Source organism: Halyomorpha halys, unplaced genomic scaffold (assembly GCF_000696795.3).
Source record: "Halyomorpha halys isolate HHAL.00 unplaced genomic scaffold, Hhal_1.1 Scaffold51.1, whole genome shotgun sequence".
NCBI lineage: Eukaryota > Metazoa > Arthropoda > Insecta > Hemiptera > Pentatomidae > Halyomorpha > Halyomorpha halys.
Genome location: NW_027108122.1, coordinates 3,063,439 through 3,086,766, shown reverse-complemented (window position 1 = coordinate 3,086,766; position 23,328 = coordinate 3,063,439). Strand labels below are relative to the sequence as shown.

Genomic DNA, 23,328 nt, shown 5'->3' with positions numbered 1-23,328 from the left:
GGAAAAAAGTGAGCCCCGAAGGAGGCTAGCGGGGTGACAGGGCGAGAAGCAGATGCCGGGGCTCCGTTAGATTAACTTTTTACCCCGGATGGCGATTGACTCAGAGGAATTGCCCGTGACGGGGCATAAGGAGAATCCCGAGAGCCATTAAGGAGCAGGAATTAACTGCCTTCAGGGTAAGTAGTCTTTTTAAATGGTGGGCTCCGAGTTGGGTTTCCGATTTCTGCCCTGTCCCATTCTTATACAACTTTTTCTAATTCAGGTCTCGGATAACCGATTGTCTCTTTACTCTGATTTGTTTAATTCGTTTTATTTACTTGTACGGTTTGAAAAAGAATGGTTCTGAAAATCCTTATTACTGCTCCGATGGTATACTGAATGGATTCTATTCAGGAAAATTACAAACGGTACCTTATTCTTTTAGTTTTAATAAATAATTTAGAAAGTACTGGAATTAAATAATATAATAGTAAATCGACCCCCCCCTCCCAACACAGCCTCTTATTAAACCAAACTAAATAATTATTTGAGGTATCCCAATGCTCAAAGTTAATACAACATTATGCTTTGAATGTATTCAATCATCTGGGCTGTTAGTAGACTTTAACCAATGTTTTGTCTAATTCTTTTATGGTAAATTTCATAAACGTTGCAATTCAAAATTTCTCAAAATAATGTAAAATGTTTAATTTCGGCTAACAAAAATGTTTTAAGTTATATAAAAAAATAATGAACAATATAAGTGGTGTTAAAAAAACCAAAGAGAACTAATAATAAAAAAATACAAGTTAGGATTTTATTATCAAGCGACAAATCAAATTGACTAAACAATAAAATTTTCCGAGGTACTTCTCGTCTACGCCTCTTTTCCGTACCTCATTAACTATTCATATAATAAATTTAAACAAATAAACAACGAAATAATCAGTAATTAAACAAAACATCAAATTTGCGATTAAAAAATACATACGACGAAGTTCACTTGTCCACTAATATTTTAAAAAAAAGATAATATTTCCAAGGATCTTGAATAATGTTTCTAGTCTTCGCGCTCCTATCACCCAATATTGTTTGGAGGTTTCATTCAACATCTGGATTCTAAAAATGACTGTGACCAATCGATAGACGGTGTGTAAAATTAATTTCATATGGGCTAAAAAACAAAACAAAGAAAGATAATTAAAATATAATAAGATTATAAAATCTAAAATCTTGATCAATGAATAATAAAAAAATAAAATAAATAGAAGTTCTGACAAAACTTGGATATGTTTCCAAGCAATTAATTAATAAAACTTAATTGGTTTCCAACAGGCATATTTGTACTAGGTACCTGTATCCAGAACTGTAAAACCAGAATACTAAACCAGCAAGTAGCGAATACCTAAGAAAGTCACATCAAGCTAATAAATCCATAAGAAAAATTATCTAACACAAAAAACGCCGAGTGACTATCTCCATCTCCTGAAATATAAGGTCTTGAAACAGCAAATTTTACGCAGAAATACTCATATAGGATTTGAGAAAGTTTTTAAACCTTCATCGTAATCCGACAGTAGTGAACCGAGGTCTGAGTTGAGCAAAAATTAGCTGGAGTTACTACTAATACCTAATATTGCCAGTAGGGTTTATACAAAAACCGTCATTTTAGAAAACCGGTTTTCGAATTGTAATTTTTCCAGAAAACCGGTTTCGAATTTTTATAAAAAATTGTTTGCTCGAATATTCTGTAATTCGAACAAAAAATTTTAACAGAAAATTTAGAGTGATTAAAAACAGTTTTGGACTGAAATTATTTACTGTTCAATTTTATTGATAGTACAAATTTTTTATGCAGTTTAGTAGAACAGAGAAATAATAGTTGACCAGGATTGTTGTTTATGCATAATTTTCACATGTAAGGATGTAAATATTTTTATAATAGTGAAACGAGTTATTCAGCAAAGGGTTCGAATAAATAAAAACAATATATTTTCATATTTTTATAATAACCATATTATTTTTTTAAAAACAATGTTATTAGATACAGATGGATACTTATTAAAAACAATTAGAAAATATATAACTGTGTATTATATAATGTAAATTATAATCAAAGCCGCAAGACCAGAGTAAATAAAGTTTATTCATACACACTTATTAAAATCAATTTTAGTTTTAAAGACAATTAAGCAAAGGACCGAGTACTTTCTATTCCGGGCAATTTTAATACAAATTTAAATATTCTATTTATTTTTTGTTTAATGAAATATGATTTCAGAAAACAGAGGACGTCTATTGATTTGCTATTTAGCCGTGTCCTTAGTTTATTCACAAAATTCCCCGAAATAGAAAATACCCTCTCACTTGCAACCGAAGTGTTATTCATAAATTGAAAACCGATATTTTCTACTAAAAAACCGGTTTTCGAATTTCATAATTTTCTCCAAAAAACCGGTTTTTAAAACCCGGTTTTAAAAACCGACAAACCCTATTTGCCATGGATAAGGTATTTATTTATCAATGATTCATTCATGAATAAGGGTCATTTCCATGGCAATCCGAGGTACTCTTCGATACACTAATACATTTTTACGATCGGTATATTTATTATACTAATTAATCTAAACCTATCTTAACCTAACAAGTGCGGGTTTATGGTTATCTGGTTCTCCGGAAATATAAAATATTGGGATTTGAAATTTTTCTTAAAAGTACTTAAAACAATGAGAAAACGCCAGATTTTCAGACAACGCATTCGGACTTTAGCCGTTTGTCAAGGTTTTGTTTTCTATTTTGAGGCAAGGTATGAAAATTTGGAAATGCCATTTTTCCAGCAAAATTTCTGTTCTCATTGTTCTTGTCGCCCTTAGACGAGACTAAAGCCTAATTTGCGTTTCCATTTTGTCATGATTTGGTGCCTTTCGTATCATCTATACCCATTAGAAATCTAGAAAAAAAATCACTGCATTTCAACTTAAACAAATTTATTTACGAACCATATTTTGATTAAATATGACATGCGTATTTGCGTGAAAACAATAAATAAATAAGTTTAATATATAAATTTATTGGAATTAGGAAAAATATATTATGTAGTTTTTACTCTGTCGAATAAACGTTTCATTGAAAATGTTTGGAATAAATGAGACTGAACAACAATTTATAGGTTATTTAAGAAATCGTCTTGTAACAGCTGATGGAATTTTAAAATTGAGGGTCTGACTATCTGCATCATCAGTTTTTGAAAAACGATAAATTAAATTTTCTCGATATATCTATTCTTCATGAAAACATGTGATTACCGATAGTAAAACGTGATATGATTTTCAAATGGAAATATGAAGCTTCAAATCTGTTTTTCCCCAGCGCAGGATTTGAAATCCGAAGCTACCAGACCCGCGCTGCGATGGACTCGCTCGTTGAACACGAGAATTAAAGAGAAATAATTAATAGCGCCTGGCAGATGTATTGACACTACGGATAGGGGAGGTCTCCGGAGGGGGAACATATGGGCCGGGGGAAGAAGGGCATCAATCATGTCCTTATTGTGCATGTTGACCATAAGCAGTCCCTAACTTATCAACTCCCTTCTTCTCTTCCTCCTTGTTTAAACTCTATTACTCAAATGACACCGTCAACAAGTTGCCGTGAGCTTGCTCTTTGTTGTATCTTGTCTGCTTTGTGCTTGCCCCAATCAAAGTGTTGACTAAACTATATTAAAAAGCATACAACCCTTCTGGGAAATTCTCTTAGGGCTATAGTTAAAGTCACTTGCTAAGAGGTAACACGTGTAAAAATTCTAAAATCCGTTAAAAGATAAATAATATCGAATCTTTGGCGAAGATCAAATGTGGTCGAGAGTCCGGAACCATTGCTAATGTTATAAGAAAAAGTATACTGTTTCCAAGAAATATTTGAGTTATCATTCTTTTCAAGAATCAGTTCAGAACGACTCATCTTTGGCCCAAAGCTTTACTTGGTTAGAAATTCTTTTTGATTACTCACTGAAATAGAAATCCTTCGTCTGATCACGCATATAAGAAATACTTAATTCATTATAAATAAAGAAAAAGTTACGAGTGGAGGTCAGGTTTTACAGAAAGTTACGACTGCAGGTCATGTTTCACTTAAAATTACGAGTGGAGGTCATGTTTGACTTAAAGTTACGAGTGGAGGTCAAGTTTCACTAAAAGCCATGACTCTTGGATCAATAACCCGATTAAAAAATGTAACCATGTAAATGTAAATGGATCAACTTATTTGATGTACTAAAAAACTTTCCTTCAATTACTAATATGTCAAACTACTTAAGTTTGATTTTGGAAAGAAAAACAGGGGTCTATTATTTTGTCTAAACCGCCCCACTTGTAACTAAAGCCTAACAAAACCTGTACCTGAAATTCGATGTTAATATCATTCTAATCTGTACCGTAATTGTGGGTTACATTACTTTGGATTTTGGGATTTTTTTTAGTATTTTGGATTCTTTATCCACTTAACGGAGTTAAAACCCCAGCCTCCTTACCGTATAAATGAGAAAGAGCAACGAGTTTGAACTATGTCGATGTCTATTTACTTTTTTTTTCATATTTCAAAAAATGAATAAGCAATATTTTTAATTTTTAAAAGAAAGAAGACCTATGTGTATTTCTTCATATCTAAGACAAATTTTATGCTGAAATTAGTGTGCCCAATTACGCACTAAGGCGTCTGGAACGCTAGAAAATATTTTTCAAAAAAGGAGCAAAATCGGTTCACATGTTCAAAAGATAATTGTGGAACAAACAAACCAATGAACAAAAATTATTTTTTTCTTAGTAGTCCTCAAGAGAAGTGAAAATTTTATTTCACTTCAATTATTGATTACTTTAATTAAAACTTTATATAGAATTTATATTCCAGTTAATCATGATGAGAATAATAAATATCGGCTGTTCCAAAAGTTACAAATAATTCATTTTTGAATTCTTTCAAGCCAAAATGTATTGCGTTCTATTTTATTTTAGAAAATGTTTAGTTTTTGCTTAGAAAATACAAAGGATGCCGTACATAATGAAATATTTAAGATACAACCCTCTGAAGTTTATTTTTTCGAAAAAAAAAAAAACCAAAAATGTTGGCTCAGTTTTCATTCGGAGCTCCATATTCTTCCTTAAAGCTACCTACAACACTAAAAAACCTTCATAGCACATTTTATTAAAAGTAGAGTATTTTTTCTAAAATATGAGCTCTAATAGTTTAGTTATTTTTTCAAAGTGACTAAAAATTTTATTTTATTTAATTTTTTGCGATATTATGGAAATACTGCTCTTATGTAGACAAACATTATTAACTACAATATAATGAGGTGTAATAATTGGAGAAGATGGTCGGGGGTCACGGTCAGCTAAAAGAACATAAATAAACAAAAGATTATTTATTCATGCCTATGTTTCGACCTGAGTTTCAGGTCTTCATCAGGGCGGTTAGCAGGGGTTTCTAACTAAAACTGCTGCTTCTAAACTGCCCTGAAGAAGACCTGAAACTCAGGTCGAAACGTCGGCATGAATAAAATTTTTTTTGTTTATTTAAGTTCTTTTTGCTGACCGCACCCCCGACCATCTTCTCCAATTATTATGATGACTAAAATATAGTCTTTCGAGGACATAGGCAATTAATTCGATTAAAACTTACATTTTAGCAAATTTACTCTACCTTAAAGGATGTTCCGTTACGAGTTTAGTGTTGCAGGTATTTTTATAAAATATGGAACTCCGAATTAAAAAATAATTTTTGCACCGTTTTGAAGCAGTTGTCATTTTCTCCTCTAACTACGGTTGGCAGTTAATATTTTTAGTATTAAATATACATAAAGTGTTCATTAAAGTACTAAAAATTGGAGTTAAATATCATGATTTTCCTTCCCCAGCCTATTGAACTAGACCTGGGAGTTCTGAAACCCATAAGTATATCGAAAACTGCAAATTTTAAACACAACTTTCCTGTGGCTTAAATAATATAGTTTGAAAACTATGAAGTTTTGTCCTCATTCTTAAACTAAATCGTTTAGTTCCGGCACTCAAACATGAATCGGCAAACAACGAAGACAATGTATTTGATGCCCAGGACCGAAAAGGATACAATGTGGGCGGTAAACCGAGCGGGTTGGGACGGTAGGTCCATGAATGAGAAAATTGATAGAATAAATAAAATATGAGAGGAAGAGAAGAGGACGTAGGAAAGGAAACTGTGAATTATGAAGGGAGGAGCAGAGAGTACGCTGATTAATTTTAAAGCGGCCATTGTCGGCGATGAAGCCTCTATTACATAATAGGCTTTAATTGAATTGGCTGTCCTGGTAGTTTTCATAGCCCAGGGCCGTGGGCCCTTACCGCTTCAATGGCCTATTTGTGTGTAATCAACTAATTGAGTACACAAGGGGATATTGTTCGGGATGGGTTTGTTAAATCTGCAGGATTAGCCCATTAATACGGGAAACAATCCCTCCCTCCTGCTTCAGCATGATTGTTTTTTTAAAACCACTTTCATCCCCACCCCGTGTTTCCCCCCTCCCCTTCCCGTTATAAAGCTGTTTTCCATTTTACTTCGTTTTTAACCCCCTCCAACAGAGTTTTTCAACCTGCATCCTATCTCGTTCCATCAATTTTTATTACGGCTTTGGATTGTGTTCGTTCTACCATGAGGGGGATTGTGGGTCGCGATATTAAGCCCGGAATGATCTGATGACTTTTAAAGACTGACCGACATAAATACATTTTATGCGATTCTGATTTGAATTAGAAATGAGCGTCGTAATTTTCCGCGTTAACATATTTTTATTCGAAAGTTAATTAGGTTTAAGTTTAATTAAGTTAAATAGCGGCATTTTTTTTTCATACCCTCCTGTAAAGATTTTAGTGGGTATTTGGTTCGTACATATAGGAGGTATGCTATATGTATAGCTGGGTGTGAAGAATACCTTGGATTGCCTTTTGGTAGCGGCAACAATTAATTTATGCAAATATCTATCGGCAATACTACTTTAATATTGGGTAGTAAAATAAGCTCTTAGCGTTTTTTAGCGATTTCTATAAAAACTTCAGATTCTTGTAGATATGTTTAATCAATTATAAGTGACCCCTTTTGATCTATTACATGTTACCGTTTTCCAGGTAATTTTTTAATTCCGTCCCTCTAGAACTTCTTAGATGTTTGCGCAATGAACTCCTCTATGTGCGTTTTGCAGTCCTCGAGCGAATTAAAGTGCTTCCCGTTAAGAGAATTTTTAAAGGCCCGAAATAAGTGAAAATCTGTTGGGGCAAGGTCAGGTGAATGGAGTGGGTGGAGGATCACATCCCATCCAAACTCCAATAATTTTTGCCGGGTGTGCAAAGACACCTGACATCGTGATGCCTTTGCAGTTAGGAGACACAAATGATTTGAGACACATTAGATATGTTAAGCGTTTCTCGTAGAGTGAGGGTTGTCTGTGACCAATGCTTGAATTTAGCCACCATTAACAGTTGAAGGACGACCGGAGGGCTTTGCGTCATCCAAGTCCAAATTTCCTGTTCGCAACCGAAAAAAACCAATTACGGACAGTGCTTTCTCCTTAGGTATCATCACCATACACACTGCAAATTTTGTTAACCGTCTGTGCAGCGGATTTTCCTTTTCGGAAATAAAAAATCATTAAATGACGAAAATGAATTTTTTTTTTCTTCCATTTTGAGCAATATACCACTTAAAGATAAGAAATCTCGGTTGAAACTGATGCATAAAAGCACCTTAACTAATCCTTTCTTAGAATATGTAAACATTATTGACCAAGTAAACATGATTTTATAAACATAAAGAGGATTAACTTGAAATATTAAAAAACGCTACGAACTTATTTTACAACTCAATACATTATTTTTTACTATAGGTACTTAAATTTCAGTGCCATCTAACCTATACAAAATAGCATAATCCAGACCTAAGTTAGGAACCGGCGACGTAAAATAAGATAAAACATTTGAGTTTTTATTTATTTCAAATTACTTTTTTTCCATTATAAAAAAATATTACCTAAACAATATTTTCGTGAACGCAGAAAAAAAATCCAAAAATCTAGTTCAAATACTTTTAACTTTGGATGTAATTTTTGGTTTGTATAAAAAAACGTATTTAAGGATCTCATAAGACGATGAAAAAAATCTTACTTGGTTTTCTTTTTAAAAAAAATTTGTTGGCGTACATTAATGGAAGCCTATTTTGGTTTTGTAATTTTAAATAAATTTAAACTTATTTAATACGATCGACTTTGTTTTCTTATTATTCTTCATGAAAAAAAAAATCGATTAGCATATAATAACTAGAGACCGGATTTTTTGTTCCCTTAGCGTTAGATTCCGTCAAACGTCGACAGAAATTCGAATCATGAAAAAGCATTTAAATAACACTAATTTTATATTCTATAAAATTGTACGTTTTGGGGTTTCCTCTCAAAATTGCAAGCCTAAATTTCTCATTTTACAAAAATATAGGAGTATGTTTGACAATATTTGTTTTATTTTATCCTTATTTAATTTATACTTTGAAATTGGTAAATTCGAAGTAAAGCAATGCATTGATTAACATATGTAGATCCGAATTCAACCTAAAAAATAAGATAGAATAAAGGACAAATGATGAATGTTCTTGGAATAGTATTACCAAGTGGTTTCGGCTAGTTAAGAAAAATACTCTATAATAATCTTGTTATAGAGAACGTTCAGTGTTATTGCTTTTAACATTGATTCCCGTTTCGCCTTTAGCCCTTCATTCTTCAGTCTGACTTTGTTAAACTTTGTGATTAGTAGGAATCTAATTAACCAAGCGGGTACTATAACACATGTACCAGATATTATAATGGGTAACCAGCTCCAGTTACAAGAAAAACTTCCTTGGTGATCCTAGTTCAAGGTGGTTCCATTATGCTGGTCGTTTCCAAACTGAGTGTCCCAATCATATGCCTGGGATCCCAAAACCAAATGCTAATTTCTCAAAATATTATTATAATTAGAAAATATCTTGTGCATAGTTTTCTCCTTTTTCTTACACATTCAGCTACTCTGTAGTGGTCGTAATATTTTTTTTGTTCAACCCTATAAGAGTACCTCGACTTTTTTTTTGCCCAAGAAGAAAGCCACGAAATGTTTTAGCCCAAGAAAGGTACTGCAAAAAATTCTAGGGAACCGCTACATTGTGTGGGTCTATAATAGTAACTAGATCCTCAACATCCTTAATATTTGAGCATTAATTTTAAAATGTCCAAAAATTGTGTGTTACTAATGCCTTTACACTGTAGACGTTAGGAGTTTGTGCCAATACCAAATTAGACCAATAAACGATTTGATTTATATTCATCCTGATTGGACCCTGAAGAAGAGGTTCCATCCAGCAGAGAGCTGGCATGAGATGTACACTATGCGAATTGCCCCCTGAGGAGCGGGATAAAGCCTTGAGATGAGTGGAGGGACATCACTCAGTGCGACGTGCGCTAGGGCCTAAATGTCCCTCACCCGGACGATAGCTCACGTAGAAGATTAGGAAGTCGCGAGCAACTAAATAACCAGCAGTGAAACCTATTAAATAAAATAACGTCCCTGATTCTATTTTGTGAAGGGACTGCCGCTTTGTTTAGGGGATCCATTTCACGCGTAGTCAGCTCCCTCTGTAAGGCATCTCTCTCCGCTGGTGTTTCGTAAACATCTCCCTTCAATTTTCAAATTATTTTGCTTTGAATAGAAACAAGATCCCTTGAAATTAACAAAATTGTACAATTGAAATCTAACTAGAAACCATAATAATAAAAATAACTCAGTTTATACTTTATTTCATTTATTTATATATATATTTTTTAAATATTAGTATGAATGTGACCATTTATGATTTATTATTATACTATTACTTATTGCCCAACATTGTAGTAGATTTTAATATTTATCAATGAATAAAAAATATAACTTTTATACTGTAACTACAACTCAAAATATTTCAATTGACAGAATAAAATATTTTTTTGTTATTATCTATCAATCAGAATTACTTAGGGAAAAAAAACTACTTAGGACCGTATTACACCAATTTTGCACAAATATAAAATTATACTTGCTCAAACTATAATTAATTAAAACTATTTTATCTTATATCTATATTTTCAATATCTTGTAAAGTTTCACCCTTTTTATCATTGACCATTTTTCAATCCATTATCTATTTTTGCAACCCCTGTCACTTTATTAAAATTATTTTGTTTGATAAGCATTTCCATGGAAGTATTACTCGAATGTTGTAAGTCAATTTTTCTTGGCGCTATCCATTTACAATATATTTATGTACCGCCTGTTCAATAATATTTTATTCATCCAGACCCCATAAAATTGTAAATATGTATAGAAACTATTACATCAACTATTTTTACATAATTTTCTTTTTTATTTTTTTAATTTCCTTTTTTTTATTGTCCAACTGATTAATGTGAGAAAGTAACTTATAATTATTTTTTAATAGCGACTATTTATATCTCTTTATATTTTTATTCAAATATCTGTGAGGCTCGTCAGCCCTCATCTGTCTATTTTCCTGTATTATTCTAAAGGGACTCGTCCCAGAATAAATAAAGTATTATTATTGTATTGATTACACCTAAAATTCATTTTGGTATACATCAAGTATACATTGCTGTTAAACTATTTAAAGTAACTCTGAAAATCATAATTATGTCCTTTTTCGGCATTTTATTGTATTAATTATACTATGTTTATGTATATATTTTTTTTTCAATGCCATTTTCCCTCTCGCACCCCATTATAAGTTGACTTTTTCCTTGTTGGTTTGTATTCTGTTGTGTATTCTTGAGGAAAATACACGTCTAAATACTCCTCCCGTCCATGCCACCCATGTTACATCTGCGCTGCCTATCCAAAGGAGGTGTTTTGGGGAATGATCATGTCCTGGCAATAGGCGGAAAGAAGCGACCTACTGTGATCTCCTAAGATTGTCCGAGATTCGTTCATCCTCATTCAATAGGTTTTCCCACTTCTTACCTTTCGCTTGAACTTTGAGTCTGGTATTTGTCCTCTGTTTTTATTAAGGACATACAATGTATTTTGCTGTTCTGTAATAAAGTGGTCATACAGGCATCAGCCTTATTTTTATAGTATCAACTCCGCACAACCGAGCTTAGCTAACTTGTCAGCTTGTTCATTATGATGTTTACCAACATGGTCTGGTGTCCACTGCAGAGCTATATGTAATTAAGTAAATTTAAAAAAGGAGGGTTAGTTGCTACATGAGCAGTAACTCTCGCCATAACGGCCCAGTGAATATGATGACTACGGTACTTAACCGTAATGCAAACAGAATATTTAAAGGTCACGACAACTCCAAGCTCAAAATTATTTTTTGGAATGCTAGAGGTCCAACATATTACAAACTTACAGAACTGATGGATATTTTAGACAAATATTATATTGACGTTATTGGTCTTTGCGAATGTGGAGCTTCAACTGAAAGAGATTTCATTAGTATAAAACGTTACCAAATGAAAATATTGGCACATTGACTTCAAGTGGCCTTAGGAATGGTAGTATATATTATTATATTTAGGATTACTATTACTCTGACAGTCATAGTCCAAGATTCTGGTGAAAAAACGTCAGTTATTTCACCTCGATAAAAAAAAATGGTGGCTGTTTCAAAACGTTAACAAACATAATTTATCATTTGAAGTTCCGTATCTTTAAAACTACCTATATTACTAAAACAAAACCTAATAGAACATAATTTAAAGTAGAGTGAATTTGCTAAAATATGAGCCCTGTTTAGATTCAATAGCTTTTAAACATCAACTAAAAATTAAAAACACTTTTTTAAAAAGCAATTGATAACGAGCATACTATATCCTATCCTAAATAAAAAATCCAAATTAAAATCTGAAACAGCTATTCTTATTTTTAAATCATTCTCAGGTCACTGCTGATGTATGGCTGTGAAGTTTGGGGAGCCAACCATTACGAAAAGAAATAATTACTATCTTTGGAAAATAATGTCGTAAGAATTGAAGTGGATGCTCCTTGGTTTGTTAGAAGCACCTAATTGCATAGGGAATTACAAATAGAGACAATAGAGAATTTCATCAAAAACAGTTTCATGACATTCCACTCTCAGTTACCTAAAGGAGCAGTGACCTACAACTTGGGAAACCTAACCACAACCCGAAGACTGAAGGCTAGGCTGGTGCAGGACATTCTGTTATAAATTCCATATTTATCAGTTCAGTTATATATAAAATTTTATTTTATCTTAATTTCTTTTTTTTTTTCCTCATCTTTTTCTTAAATTCGCTTATTTTTTTCCCATTAGAAATCAATTATTTATTTTGTTAAATCTATAAATTTCATTGTTTTTGTTATACTAACTTTATATTTATCTTTTATTAAGAATTATTATTTTAATCTATTCATTTTATCTTATTCTTTTGTTTTATTTATAACATTGTATATAGTTAGCGGTGTCTATTGTGCTATTTATGCTATGGAGATTTAATCGGGATGCCATCGCTGAAGGCTATTATCCAAAAATAAGTTAATTAATTAATTATATATTGATTCCTAAAAACTATTATTATAATTGGATTATTTCCAAAGGCTATTTGTGTGTTTTCCAGTTTACTAATTAAATACCTTTATATTTATTACCTTACCATTAGTTATATATAATAATAAAGAGTGGTATATTGGGTTATATAATAGTATATAAACTACATAAAGAAATTAACTATTTATTCACAATTTATTACTATGATTAAAATGGTTATAATGAATCAGATAAAGGTTGCCATAAAATATACATTATTACATAATTCATTTTTGGTTAATAGATACTGATTCATGCCGTGGGATGTAGTTCCGTAGGTGTCTTCTTGTTCATAAGGGATGTCCAGGTCTCTTGGCCCTTCTTACGACTTCGTCTGGTCGAAGTGCATCTTGCTCTGCTGCCCTCTCAAGCCTGGTTCTGTCTCTTCTAAGCGTTCCTGTTAACTGTGCTCTTTTTCTTGGTCTTGGTTCTCCCTTTGAGGGCTTTACCTTACTTTGAATCTCATTTCTCATTGGCCATCGGTGACCGAAGGCTCCCGATGTAGGCGTCCCCTTCTTCAGGGCCGATAATAGGTGAAAAAGGAAGGACCTGCACCTGATTAATTTGATTCTGGTCCCTCATCACAAACTGTCATTTTGTGTTTTGACACTTAAAGGTTAGCCAGTCTAATTTTCTCAGGGTACTCTGGTAATGTGACAAACTTAACAGAGATGTTTTCATATCCGGGGACGCCCTAATAGCTCCCCAAAAGGATACCCTGACCAGGTATAGGGGCAGATGACGAAACACCTTAATAATACCCAGGATTGTCAAAAGGTCAATACATGGCAATTGTATGAGACTATACCCCCTCTATAATCAATTGTTAAAAAAAAAAAAAAAGGAACCTCTTATATTAATCATGTAGGCCCATCGATCTGGTATTAAATAAATAATGAAAAATCATCAGTCAGTGAATTTATTTTTTAACAATGTTTATATTTTGTCCTCATTTAGCCATGATGGAGCCCTGCAAAGGGGAACGAAACGTTAGTTACCAATGATTAGTTAGTCTTTACTATTTTTACCTTTATTGACCGCCGCCCGGACAATCTTTCTACAATTTACTTTTATAGTTTCCTCAAATACGTTGAGTTGAACCCATTTCTGTATGCATTCCCTTCCTAATGACATATTCCAGTACCAAATCAAATAACATAGGCCAAAAAAGAATCGCCTTGTATGACACCCAACCAAACATCAAACCTCTCGGAATGATTGTAAATTCGAATTTTATGAACTAATTTGATTGAAATTTCTTTCATATTTCCTTAATCTTTGCTAAATAAAAAAATAATACCAATTTTTTTTTCTTTTTTCTTGTTTAACTATTTACATGTTTTTTTACAATTGTGTTTTTTTGATGGGAATAACTTTTTGACGAGAATAATTTATCTGAACGTTAAATTACCATGAATTATAGATTTCAAAATATATTCTAAACCATATGTTAATTTTTTTTTATATTCCTTCCAGATAGAAGATAGTTCTTCAAAGCCTGCAGATAAGAAGGAATTTCCCCATACGGCAGAAGGTAAATTTACTTACATGAAAAATATGATTAGCTATAGCAAAGAATTTTGTACATATTTATAATGTATTTTCAATTTAAGTTAAGAGTTGTCACTATAATACTCCAATTATAAGGAAATTCGAAAAAAAACTTTTCGTACTAATTTATAATAAAAATAATAAAATAATCTTTTTTTTTTTTTTTTCTGGGAAGTAGTATTTTAAATTTAAAGTACTTGCTTCATTCACAATTTCTTCATTCTCTATTTTATTACAATATTTATGTTTTGGGAATTATTCTACCCTTTTTTTCAAAGGTATATTGCTGTAAATTTTCTTCATGCAACATTGGATATATCTTCGTATAAAGGGGTGACGGTAGCAACCCGCACCTGTCTGCCAACCCAAAGGTTGCGAGTTCGAGTCCCCGGCCTTATCCGGGATTTTTTCAAGCATATAATTATACAATACTCACTCACAGCCTCCCCACGGTCATTTGTGAGGCCCGTTAGCCAATGGGTGTCACTCACAAAAATAGGCGTGGGAGTGACGAACCCTCCCTATGAAAACCACGTCCTAAAACGCGTGATGTATTTCTTAAGTACATCGCGCGAGGCCTTGGACCTCCACGGTCTGTCGCGGCAATAATAATAATATCTTCACATAATATATAAGCCTTTGAAATACTATACTTACACCTGAGCTAATCAGTACTTTTATACTTTTGTTGGTGTATTTTTTCAGTTCAGTTACTATGGGACTTGGTTCCTTTCTTTTCCAAATAGCTTGACAATATCCATTAAACTTTCCACTTTTATTACCTAGTTTTGAACAAACAGCCAATGTTTTCAGGGTAAATTTAATAAAATATTTATTGTACTTTAAATAGGAAGGTCTTGATATCAAGTTTCAACTCTTAAGTCTTAGAACGTCCTACTATGTTTTTGGAATTCTTAATATCTAAACTAAATATTTGTTTTTCTAATTATGAATTTATAACATGTATTTTTATGTTCTTTAGAAATGAAAGGAAGCAGCCTTGAATGGATGTCCTCACACTTCCCATTGGATGCACCTCAACTTTACCGCGAGCACGTAGCTAGGCAATTGCATTTCATGAGAGGTATGCTAGCATATATAAATTTTTTGTAATATAGCATACATACATATTTATATATATTTTCTTTTCACTTTCCTGAGACTGTCTATTGTCTAAATAAAATAAATTGTATCTAACTTAAAGTCTAAAAACATTACTTACTAAAAAGTCCAAAGTTTCGGCCATCCTCAAGGATGATTGTCCTAAAAACCATTTTACACTCACATAAATTATTTTAAAAACTTTCTGCTGGCTATTCTGCCCAGATCACTGCTATAAAACAGTAATAGAGTTAAATTGATTATAATTAAAAGATTAATATAAATGAAATAGTGACAAAATTGGGCATTTTTTATTGAAACAGTGATCTGGACAGAATAGCCTGCAGAAAATATTTTTTAAATAATTTATGTGAGTGTAAATTGGTTTTTAAGATTGTCCCTGTGGATGGCAGGATCGGCCGAAACTTTGGGCTATTGAGAGCATAAAGAATGTTTTGATACTTTTATTTGGATAGAATCAATTTTATTTAAATAATACATAGATATATAATATAATTTATATAGAACGTTTTGCTCAATATTAATTTTACAATGAAGAGAAAAAATTAAATTTTTGCGAAGAAAACATAAATCCACTAGAAATTACATCTTTACCCTAGACCTTTTTATGAAGATTTTATGTCATATGTTTTACTGTGATTTACTACATAAATTAGAACCTTATTGCTAAGATTCGTTCATATCTCAAAATTTTTGAAATGTTACACTTGAACTGTGAAAGTGAAATGTTCTAGTGCATTTTTTTTTTTTTTTTTTTTTTTTATATTGTAAATATATGATGAGCTATGTGAATCAGGAAAAGGTCCGGGTTGGGGTTAGAGAAAACAGTTAATAAAGAGTTTCTATAACGTTTCATTAATAATCAACGTTTCGACCATCACTGCAGGTCTTCATTAGGGCTATTGCGGGATTAATTTATCAACTTAAATTTACAATGCCATTGTCAGGATTATTTCGACATACCTAGTTAAGATAAGGCACCAACAACTAAGCACATACTTTTAAAATAATCCAGTGGGTTGCCTATTACTCAATTTTTAATGTTTTATTTTAATATTAAAAATTCAGTATTTATTGAGGTTTATTATGAAAACAAAGCTTATTACGAACTACATGATAATGACAAGAGTTGATAAATTTTAAATACATTTTGTTTTCATTTAGCTTTAACTGAGCCCCGAAACCCAGATTTTCCCCTGACGACGGGCTTAATTGAAGTTATTTTCAATACGTACATTGTCCTGCTTAATGCTCATTATTATGTTACCAATAACATTACCTATACCTTATTTTATAATTGCCACGAAATAGATGGCTAATTTGTCTGTCACCGTAATATATTTCTGATAAAGCTCCTGCATGGTTGAAAAGGAAAAGACCACGGGACCTCAATACATTTCAATATCAATATTAAAATTAGACTAGCGAAAACTATCATTTAAAAACAAAAAATAAATAAAGATATACCTGAGATGTATTATTTTTTTTTATTTCTATTTTAGTAATTAAATATTTTTCAATTTTTTTGTTTTTATGAAAGTGTTGGTTATAAATTTGTTAGTCATCAATAATAATTCTATTTTAATTTTCTTCCTTTTTTTTTTTTTTCTAAATTCTATGATGTCGAGAAATAAATTCATTATTCTTTAATTCTCTGTTCTTTTTAGTTATAAATGTTAATACTCTGATAGGTTTCAAGTAATATAATTAAATATTAATTTTTTCCTCCCCTTTTTAATATTTAAGCAGTTTAATTATTTTTTCCTCCATTTTAAGAAAACTATGAAAAAATCAATATAATTATGTTACCGAAATGAATTTCAAATGTTCAATATCCGCTTTTGATTGTTTCTTAGCCCGATTAAGATTAAACTTGTCTAGTTAAGATATGGCCGAATTCGATAATGCATGATTGGGTACCTCTGTCAATGATCAAACACAAAGATGTAAACTGCATTCAAATTTCCTGAGTTACTATTGCATCTAGTGTAGCGAATTTCGGACTACTTCTGCCCACAAATAGTTCAACATAAACTTCACTACAGATGATCCACGGGACCGCTCGATACTACCGTACGAAAAATCCTAAAAAGCGCTGGGACCTCCCGGTAAAGGCGCTTAGCACTAATGAAGGGAGACCAGAGGCAGTGAATGGTGAGAGGCAGTTGGGAGATAATTAACGCTATCCACTCGGCTCCTGGTAAACACATTCCATTCAATCAATTATTCAATGCTCCCATGAGGGCCTCTCAGTGCTCATTGTCTAAGATCAATGTTACCATTCACTTGTCCCCTGTCTAAGCTCGAAATAAATACGCTATTATGTTCTTATGTTCATCCTTATACAATCAACATATATATCACTATTCAGAATACTAAGCACAAAGCCGAACGTAATTGATGGTTTCGCAGAAGATTCAATTCGGATTCCTAGAGTAGCTGAGAGTTCATTAGGTATGGAAATTAGTCAAAACGATAACCGATTTCATACTCACCAGTATAAGGACGTGAAGTATTCTACTTAGTAGTCGTGTATCTTCTGGAGTTCATAGAAGTCCAGTCATTAAGAGGGTTGTAAGTAAAAATGGCAAGAGCCTAATTTGCCTATAGAATTTAGTTTGGAAAGTTGAAGGCATACTAAAAATCCTGGAATTTTTAAAAATTTAATTTCTGAATGGTTCGTCTTGGATGGCGAAGGCCGAAAAATCTCAAACAAGATCCTCTATCTCAGCGTGCCTCTTGACAGGCATCTTACCTTCTCTAATCAGGTCAGGGAGTGACCCAAGCTGGCCCAACATGAGTCCTAGAGGTTCTACCCTTTGCTTACCTCACAGCAGATTTCCCTACGCCTCACGTTGAATATATATAAGACAATGCTTTATGGCGCGCCACCTCTACAATACAACGCTGTACTCACTGCCAGAATTCCCTGCTTCGGTGAATTGTCGGAGGAACAACACTCCAAAGGGCCAAAAACAGCACAATACGCGAGGATTGTAGAAGCAGGAAGAGGATAGCTTGTTCAATTTAGTGTAACTTTTCGTTTTTGAGATGTCCATATACTCACAGACAATTACTCAAGGGACCTGAAAATGTGTATTCAGGTTGAAAACTTAAATCCACACGAACTTAATACTTAACCTTACTATATTTCCATCTGCCGTGAAAATAAGGAAAAAAAATAGAATGGAAGTTAGGTTAATTTTATTTAATAAAAGTTTTTTATTTAGTTAAAGTTAGAAAACGTTGTTTTCTCCATATGACAAATTTTGGCCTTTCGTCTCTACGACTCCCAACAGGTAATATGGACGCGGAAAGAAGTGAATTTCTATTTATATATTTTTTTGCTCAAGTCCTCTATTAAGTTTAAGTCCTTTATTAAGTGCTAAATAGCACCAGGGTGGGAATGTCAAGATTCTCGGGGCCTCCGTTAAATAAATATTTAACCAAGCGTTCTGGGTTCCACTCAGCTATCAGATCCTCATTTATATTTCAAACTTCATATAATTATTTCCGCTTTTTGTACCTATTGTTCTTTCTAGTACACAATGTGGTTCTATGTAAGTGATGTCTTACTGTCCTGATATAGGGCTGTTTTGGTATAAACCTATCTCATGTATGGCCGATACTCCGTAATAATCGATCTCTCCCGTATCATTATATCTAAAGCTAAATAATAAATATTCGGCATTAAAGCTGTTTTATACAAGAGGCTGTGTAAGTAATGGCGACAAGCGGATCAGAAGAGATTCCCTTTGCCAGGTTCCGGTAATTGGCCCCGATACTGCAACAGTTGCGGCCACGTGCCCCCCCCCTCTCCACTCCCTCCCCAATTAACTCTCCTTTAAAATGTTCCTCTTTTCAATTTATTCCCCTTCCGGTTCTTTCACCACTGCGGTCCTCAGGAGGCTCAAAGGAGGTGGGACTCCGGAAGCCGATCAGGATTTTATATCCTGTCTTAGAGACATTTAATTGAACAAGGAACGCTTGCGGATTTTCCAACTCCCATTTAGAGAGTCCTTTCAGTCTAGTTTTGGATTAGGGTTGCATTCGTGCGCAGTTGCGATCAATCTCGGATGACTGGGCCGCTTTGCTGGAAGTTGTACGATAGCAGAAGCCGACATATGGCCGACGGGGGGACACGCAATGGGTCACAAGGTCGCGATGACTCCACCACTTGATAGGCATATCAGATCAATTCAATAACAATAATATAATAAGAATATAGGAAATAGATCTAAAGAATCGGGAGTATAAATACCATACTGTTGGTAGTGTAGATTAGATTAGATTTTTATTCAGGGCGATCAACATCTAGGTTATTACACCCTCTTTACTTCATCTATCTTCTTGACTTATAGTTGAATGTAGACTATTTCCTTTTTACACTGGTCGGTATTGGTGGATTATATTTTAGTATAAAGTTGTGTTTCTTTGAGAAATTTTATAATTTTGTCTATGGATTCTTCCGAGTCTTTAAGGTCCAATTCTCTTGTTTGTGGAATTTTATTATTTTCGAAGGCTTGACGAAATGATGGGCATTCTTCAATTATATGTTTTATTGATAATGGGGAATGACAGGTTTGGCATGTAGTCTGGTCCTCTTTTGTGATTAAGTGAAGGTGAGTTAATGGTAGTGTATGTGCGTGCACTCACAATCTCATTCATTGGTACTTTTCAAGAGAAACAGTAATGAACCTACTGTTGAACTGCGTATTTGTATTTTAAAACCTAAGGTTTAATCTTAAATGAAAAAAGTAACATCAAATAGTTTTTTTTATTTTTTCAGGGCCCAAGTTGATCATTAAATTACACTTGTTCAGCTATCAATAGGCTCAAAAATCACTTTCTTTAGAAAGTAGAATTCAATCCATAAATAATTGTAAAATAATTTCTGTCTATGGACTCATGTCAAAATAATTGGATTTCAATTTTTAACTCCTATTGTAGCTCTGGCATTTTATATAAAATTTCTATTTTTTACAAATACATCTACCCCTCAAACATCAAATGAAATTTACTATGGATGGCTTTGTCCACAATCAGTTTAATGCAAAAGAAAACCCTTCCTTTACAGGGAATGTAGAGTAATAGTTTCAATTTATAAATGAACACATCTACATATAAATGTACTGTATGCCGTAATGCCATATTACGTTGAAAGTCATTAAAGTTAATTAGATTAGTAAAAAATATATATCTGATTAATAATTGTATTGCAGAGCTCGTAACCCCAGGTGAAACAAGCAGCGGGGTCTTTCGTCCCGTGGCAAGGAGTCCAGACTCAACAGTACCTAACATATCAAGTAAGTGTCATAAACCATTTAACTTTTATATCTAGGTCCTTATATATAAAAGATTAATTTTAGTTTTTTTACGATCAATAGCACATATTTTAATTAACTATTGTTTTAATGGCATTGTGTTTGGAACATTAAACTTCTTAAGCCCAAAACTTTATAAAATAAAATAAAATAGGAAATTGAATTAATATTACGAAATTCAAAATAATGTATAAATCCATATCCCTAGATTTTTTCAGAGCACTTTCTTATTTGTGACAATTACCTAGTATTTTGTATTTTGAGGTGTAAACAGTTGACCATAGATTGGAGAAGTTTGTCGGAGGGTGCGGTCAGCAAAGAACAACATAAATAAACAAAACCATACTTATTTATTTTATGCCGACGTTTTAACCTGAGTTTCAGGTCTTCATCAGGAGTTATGGCATAGAAGGTATTCGTCGGCATAAAATAAATAAATATGGTTTTGTTTATTTATGGTGTTCTTTACTGACCGCACCCCCCGACAAACTTCTTCAATTATTTTGTATTTTGCTAGATTAAGATAAAGAACAGAATTTCGTAGAAAAACTACACCACTAAAATCGCAAAGGGTATTAAAGAAATACTGTATCTAGGTTGATTTGATTATAAACATGTTCTACATCCAGATTTTTCTCCTAATTAAAGAGTATCTATTGTATAGAGGCTGAGTGTGGCCCCTGGGACTCCTAACACCAGAGTTATATCCACAGCTAATATACCAGAATAAATAATTATATACCAGTGCCATGGGCAAGAAGCACAAAGAATTATTGAAGGTAGCTTTGAATTTCAAAACAGTGATCTCCTGATGGAAAACGAATCAAAATCTTCTGAATCAATTACTCTGGGATAATCGCCCCAAACCCGCGATCCACGAAATAAAAATTTAGCCTAAAATGTTCTAAATATGTTAATAATAGAAACTTTTTTATTTACTGATCGTACTATATCATATCCAGAATTTCGCATTAAAATACCCTCTAACCACATTATTTAGGTTAAAAGGGATATAATTGGATATTGGACGAAAGTTTTGGAGGAATGTGAATAAAAAAAAGTTTAATACAATATCAACAAACAACTTGCTTTAATGTGAACAATAACTTTCTAACTAGAACCCTGACTTTTTTTATAAAATAAACCCTTGTAATATATTATTGTACGTTCCCAGTTTTTATTTATACTCCCATTGGAGTCCTATACTGTCTAACCATGGTTGGGGGTCAAAGTTTTTCATTTTGTGGGATCGCCAATGAAAAAAGTCATCGCCCCAAGCCGGATCCGAACCGACACTGCCAATAGACATCAGATTGGTAAGACTGTTTCTTAACCACTGAGCTACGGGCGTCCCATTTCTTGTTTTACCTTTAAATCCGCAACTTTAACTTCTCTTGACAACATTTTCGTTTTATAAACGGTCCATTATACTGTCCTTTGTTAACAAGTTCTAATGTTAATAAATCCAGGAGTTCCTAAGGAATTCTTGTCAATAAAAGGAGCGTTAATACAACAAAAAATTTAGCACTTTTGTAAGGTCTTTCTTAGAAACGTTTATAAATACGGCCCTTGGTATTTAAATTCTTAAATATTTCCTTAGATTCCTTGTAAATTTATTTTATCATAAGAAGGCTTTTTAAATATTATAAACTTGATATTAGAGAAGGTATATTATAGTATGGAAATAATATTTTTATAAAAAATAATCATGCATGTTTTTATTTCAGATAACGAACGACTATCTCCTATCGACTGCAGCACTTGCGCAGCGTATTCGGTGGCCAACATCCTCCCCGAAGGAGTGAAATCGGCGTCCAGGGAGTAGACCATCCTAGAAGATCGTAGTAGAGTATCGTTATGGTGAACCGAACGGACCTGGTTTCACTAATGTACCTTGCGCTTCTTCAACAAGACTAGGCTTCGCACCATAATTAAAATATGTAAACCACTGTTTTCAACGCTAATACTAAATTTCTATTGTTACTAGAACCAAATCAGGATAGGAGAAATGAGAATAATTAGAAATAAAATTACTTTGTCGATCAAAGTAAAGTAGATTTGTGCGCAATCGTTATATTATAAAATGAACCTTTCACAGGCTTTAAAGTATTTGACTTTACAATTAGTAACTGATTGATGCACCGTATTGCTTAAGAGGAAACCAGTTCAAGAAAAATAATTTTTTTCTATAAAATATCTTTTAAAAGCTTATTTAGATATTTAAATAGGAAAAAAAATAGTATTTTTGATTAATTTTTATTTACTTATTTGGGGATTCACTTGGAGATTCTAATAGAATATTCATTAAAGATATATATTATAAAGTATAGATGTGTATTATGAAGACATTATACATTTTCCTAACTAGACATAGTGAATTATAAAGAACAAATAGTTTCACGGCACGATAGTAATTTTCTGTCGTTTTTCCTTAAATATATATGATTTTTTTTTTATAACGTTGTTTCTCTATATCATCAATATGTAACTGACATAAACTATTATTCTGTATAAAATTCTTTAAAGTATTATAACCTCATAAAGCAAGAGAAGAGTTTGAAAATTAATTAAGTTTGATAAAATTATGGTGAAAATAATTTCAATTTTATTTTAAATTATTATTATACTATGAATAAAAATATTATTTTTGAAAACTAGAGAAAATATTGTTTAATTGTTCTATTAGAAGATAGTTAAAGCACCTTAT

The 23,328-nt window shown here is 32.6% G+C and overlaps 1 protein-coding gene across 1 annotated transcript in view; it reads left to right on the top strand.

The window, feature by feature from the left end:
- Nucleotides 1–22,678, top strand: part of fuss (fussel) — a 38,412-nt gene extending 15,734 nt beyond the window's left edge. Inside the window, exons 6-9 of the mRNA XM_024358685.2 lie at nt 14,101–14,158; nt 15,158–15,259; nt 20,520–20,603; nt 22,349–22,678. Of these exons, the coding sequence (XP_024214453.1) occupies nt 14,101–14,158; nt 15,158–15,259; nt 20,520–20,603; nt 22,349–22,446 (342 nt within the window). The 3' untranslated portion in view covers nt 22,447–22,678. The remainder of the gene's footprint in view (nt 1–14,100; nt 14,159–15,157; nt 15,260–20,519; nt 20,604–22,348) is intronic.
- Nucleotides 22,679–23,328: the final 650 nt, after the last annotated feature.